This window comes from Capra hircus (assembly GCF_001704415.2).
Source record: "Capra hircus breed San Clemente chromosome X unlocalized genomic scaffold, ASM170441v1, whole genome shotgun sequence".
Classification (NCBI taxonomy): domain Eukaryota; kingdom Metazoa; phylum Chordata; class Mammalia; order Artiodactyla; family Bovidae; genus Capra; species Capra hircus.
Genome location: NW_017189516.1, coordinates 24111775 through 24125654, shown reverse-complemented (window position 1 = coordinate 24125654; position 13880 = coordinate 24111775). Strand labels below are relative to the sequence as shown.

Below are 13880 nucleotides of genomic sequence, written 5' to 3'. Positions count from 1 at the left end.
GAAAGTAAGTATCTAGTATTATTCTTAATCTTCAAGGTAATGCATCTTAAGTTTCTCCATTTACATATTTATATATTTGCATATTTACATATTTACATATTTTGCAATATGATGTAGGGTTTTGATATGTAACCTTCACAAGTTAAGAAATTTACATCCTATTTGTATTCTTTTAAAGAGTTCTCACCATAAGTAGGCATGTAACATACTTTTTCTATGTTAATTGAGATAATCATATGATTATTCTCCTTTAGTCTATTCACATGGTAAATTACATTGATAGATTTTCTGAGGTTGAATGCATTCTCCTTGGATTCTTAAAATAAACCCCACTTGAATTGTGATGTATTTTTAAACATACTGTTTAATTAGATAAGCTAATATTTTGTTTAAGACTTGGACATCTATATTCCTAAGTGAAATGAGTCTATGGAGTTTTTTTATTGTCTTTATCTGGTTTTAAAATCAAGATTTCAAGATTTTACTAGATAAATAATATGAGTTAGGCAGCTTTCTCTCCTTTTCTATTTTCTTGAATAACTTGTGTAAGAAGAGAAATAACTCTTGGGAATCCAGCACATTATACCTGTAAATCCATCTGGGGCCGGGTTTGGAGGAAAGGGAGATCCTTACCTACCCTTTCAATTTCACTAATGCCTAGTGACCTTTTCAAGTTCTCTACCTTCTATGCCATTTTTATCATTTTACATTTTCTAGGAAAAAACTTTACCTAGATCTTTCCAGTTATTTGTCTAGTACCTTCACAGAGAGAGGGGCACAAGAGGAGAAGCATGTCTGTCTTTTGGGAGCAGAGGAAGTCTGACTACCTCTGCATTTTCAGCAGAGCAATAGCTATATGTGATTCTCTGTTGCTTTGGATATTTGTGATTATGTAATGAATATGTACACTTCTATAAAGGTGTGTTTTTATACATGATTCTCTGGTTTGTTTCTGTTTATATTAAAATGTCAGGCTGAAAATGAATAATTTTTCAAAATTTTTCTGGGTAGTTATTTTTCTGTCTCTGTTTGCATGGGTCCATGAGCTGTGATGGCAGTATTTCCAATGGGTCTCTAATATCCCTGTGTACATCTGCATCTCTGCCAGCTGGTAATTCATTCTGTGTGTTTTTCCATGTGTTTGAGTATCTGCAACTGTGAGGGTTCGTCATTCTATGTGTATCTTTATGTCTCTGCACATGCCTGCGGGTGGGGGATTATGTATGCATCTCTGTATTTTACTGTAGAAATATATGCATGCAGTGCACATGCTACGTGGCAAGTTCAGACTCTCCAAGTCTGGAAGAAACATTACAACAGGAAATGCTCTGGATTCCAGCTTCCGGATGGAATTTCACTCAGAAAAATACCCCTTCCTGGTCCTCCCAATAACTGCAGCATTCTTTGTCTTTCTTGAAGAGACTGAGTTGAGGAGGTTTATGCTAACCTTGACCTCAGAGGCAGTGTCTTTCAGGAGGATCTGGCAGAGCCATGAAATTCCACACCCTGCCACTCGCCTCTTGCCAGGCCTACTTCTTCCTCCTAAACCCTTTTATAGCTCCACGTTATCTACCAGACCAATTCTGATCTAAATTTTCCAGAGAGGCCAGAAGAAGACACATGGAAATGAGGAGAAAGAAACAGAATAAGGTTTTTTAAACAAATACATAAATGAAAATAGATGTGGGAACAAGAGGTAGAGAAATGAGAACAGGAGGCTAAGAGAGACCAAGAAATAGGGCCTGAATGGTAGCAACGGATACTAATAAATGATGATAAAGAAACAAGATTGGGGACAGAGAGATGTATAGACAGATGGAATGGGCAAGTTAGAAAAAGAGGTACTGACAGAAATGAGACTGGAATGTATGGAGAGAGAGAGAGGGGGGCAGAGACAGAGAGAATGGGGTTAGAAAGGCAGTTACATAAAACATGAGGACAGAAAGAGATGATAACAGCCAGGTAGTGACTGGGAGAGTGACTGAGATTAGATAAAGAGAGAAATGGAGATGGTATTGAGGAAAGGAGGAAGAAGTTGATGAAAGTAAAGTTGATTTACAGTGTTTCAGGTATACAACAAAGTGATTCAGTTATGTGTACATATATGTGTGGTTTTTTTTCAGACTCTCTTCCATTATAGGTTATTACAAGATATTGAATATACAGTATTATAAAGCAAAATAAAGTAAATATAAAAATTTTAAAAAAGATATTGAATATAGTTCCCTATGCTATACCATAGGTCCTTGTCGTTTAATTTTAGGAGCTAATATTTTTGAGCCCTTGTTGTCTGAGGCATAGTTCTACAAACTTTACATGTGTTAGCTCATTTAATGCTCTTGGTAACACTGAAGTAGGTACTGCTGTTTTACAGGTGAGGACACAACTAGGATTGGACTCCAAACAATCTAACACCAGTGACCATGCTCTCATCTTTGTCAGTGACAGATAGAGACAGACAGGGAACTGGAGACAAGATAGCATACAGATAAAACACACATAGGAACAGAAAGATGGAGGCAAGAGACAGGCACATGAGAGCCACCCAACAAGAGAGATGGTAACAGAGGTAGAAAAGGGGTGATAGCTGAGAGTATCAAAGAGGGAAAAAAGGATAAGAAGACCAACAGAGAGGTATGTGTGTGAGACAGAAACAGAGAATGTAAATGTTCGCTCTAGGGGGAGTTGCGGGGGCAGGGGTGAAGACAGAGATTGGAACAGAAAGGTGAGAATAGCAATAGAGAAAGATAGGTGGGGAACAGAGACAGATGGATGCAGCAATACAAATAGAAAGATGATGACTGGGAGACAGCCAGAGGTAAGATAAATAGGTAGAGTGTGATTGAGACGGGCAGACAGAAAAGAGGCCAAGGAGCCAAAGGAAATTTGAAAAAAAAAAAAAAAAAAAACAGAAAAGACTGAAATCTTGGAACACAAATTCAGAAACACATGAGGAAGGGTAATGTGGTATTATGTATGTGAGGATGGAGACAGACCAAGAGGAGAGCCATAAGTTAAATGAGAATAAACTGGAGACAATTCAACCCCCAACAGAGGCAACAGAGAGAAAGTGAGAGCAGGAGCAAGAAGGGGAGAGATGGAGAGAGAATAGGAGAGACAGGAAAGAGAAACCACTAGAGAGATGTAAATGGAAAGGCAAGCAAGCAGCATAAGACAGATGGGAGACCTCTGAGAAGTGGTGACAGTGATGGTGAACTGGGGTGACAGTAAAAAATAAAAAAGAAATAGAGATACAAGATGAAGTAATTTTGATTCAACAACCATTCACAAGTCTCGGATATATCAGGGCTGGCACTGGACTGTGTGGTACCCAACAGGCTGTGAACTCATGAAGTCAGGGCCTGGGCCCTTGTTATGCAATAATGTATCATCCACCCACAATATACTCCCAATTACGTGCTTATTAAACATTAGGTACTGGGGACTGTGCATGCATTATATGGATTATGTTATCGAATCTTCACAACTCTGATGTGGTAGATAGTATTATCATCCCCAGTTTACAGATGGGGAATCTGAGACTTTGATGAGTAACTTACCCAGGATCACACAGAGGAGCTAGGACCAATTGGTCCCCTATGTGGACCAATGGTGAGAGTATGTCATGAACAAAGGACTAGAATGAACCCTGTTCTATCTGTGCACCCAAGGTGCAAAAAATCAAATCCCAGTCTGCCTGACTCCAAGGCCTGCATGTTTGACCACCATGCCACACTACTCCAGTGTGGACTCGCTCACAGACTAATGGAAGACTGCTGAGCCAAGGTAAGTGTATCCTGACTCCTTACCCTCTGGAGTTCCCTCTATCAAAAAGGATGACCTGGCTACTTCAGAGAGACTGAGAAAAGTCCTGTGAATCATAGGAATAAAGCCCTGTGGGAGAACAGCAGCCAGGGAAAAGCAGAGAATGCTTCCTGGAGGAGAATGCCTCAGAGAGGCCGAAGAGAGGTTTACATAGTGGTCAACGAAGCTTCAGGGTCCCTTATTTGCACAGGTCTTTTTCCAAGGCCCTGCTTAACAATCAGGGAAAAATCAAAGTATACTGAAGATATGTACTCTTCACTCTACAAAAAAATTGAAATGCCCTGGCATCTTACAGTTCAAATTTGAAAGAAATTAAACAGAGGTTTTCCCACATTTTATAATAGTCCTAAAAATGTACATTATTGTAAAGCTGAAACATTTTCTAAACTATCAATAGTAAAAAACAAATTTCTATCAACCATGCTACTAAGAAAGACTGACTAATATTTCTAGTCTTTCTACAGAAAATTGATCTTATCTCGTGCTTTAGTGACAAAAGCCATCAAATATTGTTCCAAGACCCCCTTCTTCCCACCACTGACTCTCCAAACCTCCCAGTATCTGTGTTCATCTTTTGTCTCATTCCTTTCTATTTACAGTGAAAGGCCTGAGGACCTCTCCTGCTCTCTGGGGCCCAGTGCCCCAGATCCCAGGCCCCCCTTTCCCTTCCATTCTTCGCTTTCTCTTCTGTGTTCCCATCCTATCCCTTTCTATGATCTCTGGGTCATTCCCAGCAGCAAACAAGCATAGTCTAGTGTCTCCCATCTTTAAAAAAAATAAAATCATTCTTTGCCCCTCCTACCATCACCTGAACTCTCTGGGCTCTATTCCCATTCATAGCCATGTTTCTAAAGGGAATTGCCTACACACCTAGCTCCACTTCAGCAGGGTAGAGGGCAGTGTTTTATTCCCTCTGACCTCAGAAAAGGTCCTAAAACAATATACCCTCCCACCAGCACTCTATCCAATTATTCCTGTTTTTTAACTTTATTTATTTTTCATGATAAATTTTAGAATATACATGTCTGTACAGTTTGAATAAATTATAGAACAAATACCTATGTACCTGTACCCATCACCCAGCTTCAAAAACAGATCATTTCTGGACTTCACTGGTGGCTCAGCAGTAAAGAATGTGCCTGCAAATGCAGGAGTCACAGGTTCAATCCCTGGTCCAGGAAGATCCCACATGCCGTTGAGCAACTAAGCCTGTGTATCACAGCTATTGAGCCTGTGCTCTAGAGCTCAGGAACCACAACTACTGAGCCTACGTGCTGAAACTACTGAAGCCCGCATGCCGTAGAGCCTGTGCTCTGCAACAAGAAGCCACCACAATGAAAAGCCTGCACACTGCAACGAAGAGTAGCCCCCACTCACCACAACTAGAGAAAATCCTGAACAGCAACAAAGGCCCAGCACAGCCAAAAATAAATGCATAAACTTATTTTTTAAAATCATTTCTGAGTGACAAAACCCACCATGTAGCCCTCCCCAATCACATCTCCTTCCCCTCCCTGAGACAACCACTGTCATTTTTCATGCCTTGCTTTTCCGCATGGTTTGACAACATGACTGCATCCATATATTGTATAATTTTGCACGTTGTTCAAATTTATAAAAACATATTCTTCCATAACTTTTTGGAATGAGTATTAGGTTTCCTGAGTTTCATCCATGTTGATACATGTGGCTGGAGTTCATTCATTTATTTCATTGTGGTCTTCCATTGTATAAACGTGTCTCAATTCATTAATCTTATGCTCTTGTTTCTGCTTCATATTGTCAAACAGGCTTTGGTGAACACTTCTAGTGTCTCCCAGTACACACGTGCAAGGATTTCTCTAGGGGAGAAATTCTCAAACTTTCTGGTCTCAAGACTTCCTTTACATTCTTAAAAACTATTGCATACCCCAAAGAGCTTTGATGTATTGGCTTATACCAATTGATACTTGCTGTATTAGAAATTAAAACTGAGAAAACATAAATATATTAATTTTAAATAAGCCCATTATGTTTAACAAAAGTAACATTTTTATGAAAAATATATTTTCCAAACCAAAAAGAATGTAGTGAGAAGAGTGGCATTGTTTTACATTTTTGCAAATCTCTTTACTGTATGGCTTAATAGAAGACAGCTGGATTCTCATATCTGCTTCTGCATTCAATCTGTTATGATATCACATTCACATGTTTGCCTCTGGAAAACTCCATGCTTGAGAGAATGAGTAAAGAAGCAAATAACATCTTTCTAGAGTTATGGTTTTGGCCCCCCCACTCCCCATCCCTGCCCTCAGGATCCCCAGACCACACTATGGGAACTACTGCTCTGGGATAGAAACCTAAAAGTGCTACTCCTAGAGTTTGTGCATCGTTCAGCTTTACTAGAAAACGCCCAACATTTTCTAGAGTGATTGTATCAGTTTACACTCCCACCAATGGTGTATCCATTCTTTATCCATCCTGGTTTTCCTAACCCTAGTTATGTCCCTCTTTACCTGTTTTCAGTCTCTTTGCCGCCTCCTACTTCATCAAACCTCTAAAGCTGAAATTCCTCAGAGCTTGGTCATGAGTCCTCTTCCTTTCTCTTTGTTCTGTCCCAGACTGACTTCTCTCATGGCTCTTAATGCTATCTCTATACTGCCAACTCTCATTTATATCTGAAACCATACTTCTCCTCTGTACACTATATACCACTATCTGCCTGACTTCTTCATTTGGCTATCTCAAGGGCAGGTAAAACTGAACTCTTGATCATCCCCTGAAAACCTGTTCCTCTTTTCATCTTCCTCATCTCAATGAATGACCTGGCTTCACATCACTAGATCCCTGGGAGGCACCCTTGATTCCTCCCTCTCCCTCCCACCCCCAAGCCACCACACCAAGCCCTTTCAATTCTAAGTATCTTTCAAATCTATCTACCTCTCTTCATCTCACAGTCTACCACCTTAGTCACACTCACCATCATCTCTGATTGCAGTAGACTCCTAATCTTGTCTATCTCCAATTCAATTCACAGCAGCCAAAGTAATCTTTTTAAATATTAACTATACCATGTAAACCCCAAGCTTAAAACCCTTCAATGTTGTGTATTTCAGCCTTTGGGGGGTGTGAAGTATCTACAAAAGAGATACTACTTCATGACGATTATAAATGATACAAACTGAAACAAAAGTTTCATGAGACATGCGTACCCTTCCTTCATGATCCTATAATACAACCTGATATTTTCTTTTATCAAATTGATTTCAATACCTTCTTCAGTTTGACCAACATTTAAAAGCACTGCTTCAGTACCTTTTTATGGCCTATAAAGCTCAACATAAGCTGGCTTCTGCCAGCCTACTTCTTCAACCTCACATCCCATCTTCTTGCCCTCAGCTCTCTATGCTCCAGCCACTGGTCTTCCTACATTTCCTGAGTATATAATTTCCCTTTCTTCCCAGGGCCTTCTTACTTGCCATGGCGTCTGCCTAGGACACTTTTGCCTCCACTCTGCATAAGCTAACTCCCACTTCACTCAGCTTAAATATCAGGATCTGCCTGACTCTCAGACTAAATTGCCCCATATTCTCTTTCCTATCACCCTGTCCTGGCTCTTTATAGCCTTATCAAAATTCATAATTTTGTGTGTTTGTAAGTTGTAATTATGTATTTGTTTACTTCAAGTCCTCTTTAGCACCAGACTGAAATTCTGAGGGCCAAGTTTGTTCACCACGATCTTGTTTATATGTCTTATTCACCACTACATAAATAGTGCCTCACAGTGCGCCTGGCCCTAAGTGTGTGCCCAAAAGGCATTCATCAAATGAGCAGAGATCTGAAGAACAGATGAAATGGAACTGGGGAGATGTGGAGAAAATTTCTTGCAGATGCAATAGCATATGCAAAGCCTTCAAAGCTAGTCAGACTAAGGAGCAGTCTAAGAATTTCAGCTTTGACTCAAGCATGGAGTCTGGAAAGGCTGGTGGGAGTCAAATCATGAAGGGCCCAGTTTAATTTTGCCTGTTGAGGAAGGCAGCTTTCCTTTTGAGCCGGTAGGGACTCACTAAAGGGTTCTAAACATGAGAGTAATATAATTTGGTTTACCTTTTCAAAAGTCACATTGCCTACAGTGAAGAGACTAGCTGCCAGGGAACAAGAATGAAACAAGCTATGACAGTATTCAGGTTAGAAGTAGTGCTGGCCTAGATTAGAGCAGTGGCAGCAGAAATGAAAAGACTACATAAATTTGGGAGATATTCAGGAGATAACAATGACAGGACTTGGTGGTTGCATTGGGGGTGGAGGAGAGAAGAGTCAGGGTATAGCTCAGGTTTCTGTCTTAACTAGAGTCATTCACTAAGGTAAGGTACAAAGATGGACAAAAAGGCTGCAGGGAGGATACCATGAGTTGGAGAGAAGCTGAAGCTTTAGGTGTCTCCAGGGTTTCAGGTAGAGCTGTTTATTAACCTATTGAATGCATAGGTCAGAAGAAATATCTGAACTTGAGGTATTAATTTGGGGGTCATCAGCAAATAAATGATAGTTGAAACTATGGGAATGACTGTAATAATTGTAGGAAAGAGCAGAGAGAGAGAAGAGAGCTCAGGGCAAACTCTAAAGAGCACCAGCTTTAAGAGTCGGACAAGAAGACTGGAAAGTAAAAAGGAGTTACCAAGGAAGTAGGAGAAAACAAGAGTGTGGTGTCACAGAAGTGGTTTAAAGAGGAGGGAATGTTCACTAGTGCCAAATGCTACCAAGAAGTCAAGTAGGAAAAAAAAAAGGATAACCTTTGAAAAGATTCTATTGGATTTAGTGACATGGGCCATGGTAGACCTTCATAAGAGAGCAGTATCGGGCAAATAGAGGTAGATTGGAGTGGGTTTTAAAATAAGTGGGAAGTGGGAAAATTAAGACAGTGAAGTGCAGGTGACTCTTTTGAGACATTTATAGAGAGAAGAGAGGGAGGTGATTAGAGAGGAAGATGTTTTGGTAATTATTTTTAGAAGGAAGAGACCTGAGTATGTTTAAATGCTAAAAGGAAGGAGCAAAGGACAGACTGTAGGTTTGGTAGCAAGAAGTCCAGAACTTCCTTTTTTGGTGACTTCTGTTTACTTTATAAAGTAGGAGGTGGGGTCATCTGCTGAGGGTCAGGGATTAGATGAAGAAGGGGGATTGAGGAGAAGGGACGTTAGAAATGGCTGTTGTGGAGCATGGGAGAGGGGGCTGTCGGGAAGGCATAGAAGGGTTGTGGATCAGAACGGAAGGCCTGGTGGAAGCTGGGAACCATGAGTTTATAGTGGCACAAATCTGTGAGGTTGAACAGTTTTCTCCCGCAGTGTTTAATTGCCTGGGCACAGGCATAGAAAAGATGGACAGTTGGGCTGATTCAAGGTTGGGATGTTGCCAGGCAGATGCGACAATCCTGGGAATCGAGGCTATTGGTCAAAGGTGGCAAAATGACCACGAGATCTGATCTGAGCTGAGTATGAAAGGCAAGTCCCATATGAGCCAAGCTCTAGAGAAACTCTGGAACATTTGGAAAGGTTGATAGGAAAGAGACTGAGAATGAGCAGAGAGAGACAGACCTGAGATAGGACAGAAAGGCAGATTTGGGAAGGTTGAGCCCTTTGACTTGCCTATGCTGGACCAGGGGTGATGCGGTTGGCAGGCTGAGGAGGAATTTTTAAGGAGGAGGGCCTAGAGGGCGGTCGTAGCGAGAATAGAGGCCGGCCCTAGTTAGGGGGCGTGGCCAGGCGCAAATTCTGAGCGAGGGGGCGGGACCCAGGCAACTGGGTCCCAGCGCCGCTGTGGCTGTGGCTGCTTCAGCGACGACTCCCGCCTCTCCACCCCCCTTCTCCAGGCTCCTTCCCGCCCGCCACCGCGGAGACCCAGGCCGAGGCTGGAGAGGACGGTGGAGCCGGGCCTAGACTGTTCCCCTGCCCCCGCTGCTGGAGCATCTTCTGGAGGCATTGGCTAAGGGAGAGCCCTGCAGTCCGAGCGCGCGGCACACAGGCGCGCCCCCCGCCACCGCCATCCTCTCCTCCCTCCCTCCCCTTCCCTCTCCTTTCCTCCCCTCCGCCCCCTAGCCTCCGCTGCGGCGGGAGGAAGAACCCTTTCCGAACAGCCAAGAGAGCCTAGATCGATTCCCATTTGGGGAGAGAGAAGAGACCCTGAACTCGGAACTGACCGGCCACTCGCCCCTGGGCCACGGAAGTGGCTCACTGCTCGCGAGAGAGCCCACGCCGAGCGCAGCCTCCCGACCCTCACTCAGCCGCTGCCGCATAGACAGCGCTCCCCAGAGGGCCCCCGGCCCCGCCGAACCCACTCCCTGCGCGGGGCCGGGGCCGGCGATGCCTAGCACCGCCGCGGCGGTGGCCGCGGCTACTGCTGGTACTGCCACCGCTGCCACGGCTGCTGGCCCGGGCCCGGGCTGGGGGCTAGAGTCTCCGCAGTGGGGCTGAGCCCGCAGCCCCGCCCCCCGAGCCTGAGGCCGCTGCTCCGCCGGGCGCCGGGCCTCCTCCGCCCGTGCCTCCGCCCCAGGAGCTGGAGCCAAGCGGGGAGCCCGGGACCCGCGCCCAGGCCCGGACTATGCACGGCCACCGAGCCCCGGGGGGCGCCGGGCCTTCGGAGCCCGAACACCCAACCGCGAACTCCCCCGGCGCCGCGTCACCGGCCTATGCTGACTCGGACCCTGGAGCCTCGGAACCCGGACTGCCGGTGCCCAGGGGCTCAGGCTCGGCTCTCGGCAGCCTCTTGGATCCCCAGTTTGCCGGACCCTCGGACACCAGCCTGGGCGTCGCTCCAGGCCCCCGGGTCTTGCCCTGCGGCCCCAGTCCACAACACCACCGGGCCCTACGCTTCTCCTACCACCTGGAGGGCTCACAGCCCCGGCCTGGTGAGTGATTGAGAGAGAATGGGAGCCCAAGCCGTGGGCCTAGGAGCGAGTTCTTGTTCTCAGGGCCGGCTCGCTCACCACAGCCCTTTGACTCTTCTCAACCTCCAACCCCTTCCCTTGCTCCTCGGCCTTCTAATTCTTTCAACCCCAGTCCCACCCCCACCCTCAACTCCCGCCTCCTCTCTGTCCGCTGTGCCCTCTCAACCATTGCGACCCTCTTCTCTTCTATCTGCTGAGGCTAATGGGAGAGGGAGCACTCTAAGAAAAGGGGTAGGATTGCAAGGCAGGAAGGGGGATTTGGTTGGAGGAACTGGGGTTTGTTTGGGGGAATGGGAGAAAAGGAGTCTTCCAGTTGCCAAGCACCTACGTTGTGCCAGGCACCGGGCTGGGTGCTTTACATGGGTTTTTATTTCATCTTCAGGAGCCTCCTGTGAAGTAGATATCCATTTTATAGGTGAGGGAACTGAGGCTCAGAGAAGTTAAGTAACCTGTCCAAGGTCACACAGCTAGTATGGAGACAGGATTCCAAAACAGATCTGTTTGAGTCCAAAGTCTATGGTCTTTCTGCTTCCCCAAACTGAGCTTGGAGACCATGAAAGTAATGCCAAGCTTTCTGCTTATGTGATTTTCTCCTGTACTATTCAGCAGCTCTGGAGTATGAGTGGAAAAAAAAAAAGAGGGATGCTGGATTGATCCAAGGTTGGGGTTTTGCCAGTGTGTGTGGCAGGAGGACAAGGGAAGGAGGGAGTGAAAGGTGCTGATGAGAGAGAAAGGTGGTCTTAAGAGGTGGACCTTGGAGATCAAGTTGGAGGGAAGGGCTGGAGGTGGTGATAGGTAGGAAGATAGCAGAAAGCTGGTGATGGTTGGAGGGGGTGGTGCAAAAGCCAGTTGTAGCAGAGCTGGAGAGGTACAGGACTACAAGGCTGGTTGTGAGAAGTTAGGATGCTTGAACTTGGATTTGCAGAGTGGAGTGGCTCTAGGTCAGGCTGGGACCACTGCCCACTGCCTGGAGAGGCCTTCGTGCTGCAAAGACCTGAGTGTCTGAGGAGTCCAGCAGGGCCTCCTCTATCTGGGAACATCCCATGTGGACCTGAGCCCAGGAGCTATGGAGGAAGAACAGTGCCTTCCACTAGGCAACAATGAAGGAGCTGTTGAGCCTCTGGGACCTCCCAGGGCCCACATCCCAGGCTCCTCAGATTTAGGGGACTGTGGACCAGCACCAGGTAGCATTAGCAAAGCATATAAGTATGAGCAACTTGTGTCCCTTGCTCTTCTTGTGACCTTGAGCTAGTCATGGAACCTCAGGGGCTCACTCCAAATGGGCTGGAGATAAATCAGCTAACAATAGGCCTTTAACACCCTGCCTGCATGTTGCTCCTGCTGACTTTCCAAACTCCCCTTGACAGACACTGTGTGGAGCAAGTTACTCACCCACTTTATTGCAGCACCTTCTTTCAGATCCCCAAAACATGCCACGAGCACTCCCACCTCGGGGCTTTTGCATCTGCTTTTCCCTCTGCCTGGCAGCTCTTCCCCCAGCTCTCCACCTGGCTTGTTTCTTACCCTTCAGGTCTCAGCTCAAATGTCATCTCCTCTGAGAGACCTTCCTTGATCACTTTAGGTAGGGGCCCTTGTGGGTGTCCATCGAAGTTGCCAGTGCACTTCCATCCTTGCGCTTAGTACATATGCAGTTATCAGGATGGGAGTCTGCCCCAGGTGAGCATGTCATGGATACAACTACCATCTTCCTGCCTATAGCCTTTCTTCTCGCTAGCTGTCTGTTTTAGATTAACACTTTTGGCTGTAACCATTTTCTTGAGTCCTGTGCAAGAACTTGCTATGACCCCCTGTTGCCTAAAGGAAAGTCTAGTCTTCCCAGGCCTTTCAAATCCTGCCTGTATTATTTCTCTCCATGTATCATTCTCAGTCAGGTTTGTTTGTCACCTCCATCTCAGGGGCACACCAGGCAGGTACATTTCTAAATGTTCTGATTTAACATCACTACTCCTGCTAGGATTGCCTTTCCTTTTTACGTCTTCTGTCTTTCAAACCCAGTTCTAGTGCCTTCTGTGCTAGGAGGGCCTCCTTCAACACTTCAGGCCCTTAATGAGCCCTTCAGATGTGGTTGCTTCATTAGTGAACTCCTTGGGGGAGGAAAGATCCCCATTCTCTTCTGGAAAATTCTAGACCCCTCCCCATTCTTGTTGCAAACACAAGCTGGTTGTATTGTAGGTTCTCTAGAAAATTGAAGCTGGTTGAATGTTTTCTTGGTAGGTGAGCCAGCAGCTGCAGACCATGTTCCACCACTTCCAGAGGGGTGATAGGGCTGCTCTGAAGGAGATGGCCTCTCTCATCACCCAAAGAAAGTGCAAGGTCAGAGCCACTGCACTGCCGACACCCGGAGAGACCGATGAGGACGATGATGCAAACAGCGTGGAGGAGATGGAGGTGAAAGGGGTGCAACTCTTGGGTGTGGAGATGTAGATATTTTCAGTCTTATGGGAGATCAGCTAATTTCACAGGGAAGTGATGGGGGTGGTGGTTGTTGTATTATCCATAAAGGGCAGGAAATTTTCCCAAGGTCACATGGCCAGTCCTGGCAAAGTTAGGAGAGCCTGGGTCTCCATTGGCCATAGCTGGGGGTTTATTTAGCTCTCTCTTGTATTTCTCCTCTAGGTTGCAGCTACGAATGATGGGGCAGCTACAGATGGGGTCTGCCCCCAGCCTGAACCTTCTGGTCCAGACTCCCAGACTATTAAGGAGGAGGATATAGTGGAGGATGGCTGGACCATTGTCCGGAGAAAGAAGTGAATGGGGCTGGAAATGGTCTGGGTCCTTGTATGCTAGTTGTTTGGGATTTGTTTGTAGAGTTTTTGTTGGAGGGTTGCAGACCTGTGGACTGGTTATCCCATATCCACCTTCTCCCCATTCCCTTGTCCAGCTTCTTCCAGGGGAAGAAGAGCCCAAGGGTCCTTGCACTTGGGGTGGCCTGAGTGATGAGGCCTGATTTCCCAGCAAAGTGCCTCTTGGGTGCAACCAGTGTGAAGAGGGAGGGATGAGTGGGTGTGGGAATGACTGCAGGAGAAGCTAAATGCTGGTTGATAGTAGGCAGGTGAATGTGTGAAGGGAGAGAGCCAGCAGGAGAAGCAATATTCCTGCTGGGTAAGGAGTGGTGAGA

The 13880-nt window shown here is 45.7% G+C and overlaps 1 protein-coding gene and 1 pseudogene across 1 annotated transcript; both read left to right on the top strand.

Annotated features, from left to right (window-relative positions):
* Positions 1-9610: 9610 nt before the first annotated feature.
* LOC108634292 lies at positions 9611-10702 on the top strand (annotated as a pseudogene).
* A 1691-nt stretch (positions 10703-12393) lies between these two features.
* Positions 12394-13880, top strand: LOC108634359 (pre-rRNA-processing protein TSR2 homolog; the record flags this gene model as incomplete). Its single annotated transcript, XM_018044029.1, is given in 3 exon segments — positions 12394-12418; positions 12977-13150; positions 13379-13880. Coding segments are annotated over 2 exon segments (288 nt in total). The 5' UTR covers positions 12394-12418; positions 12977-12997.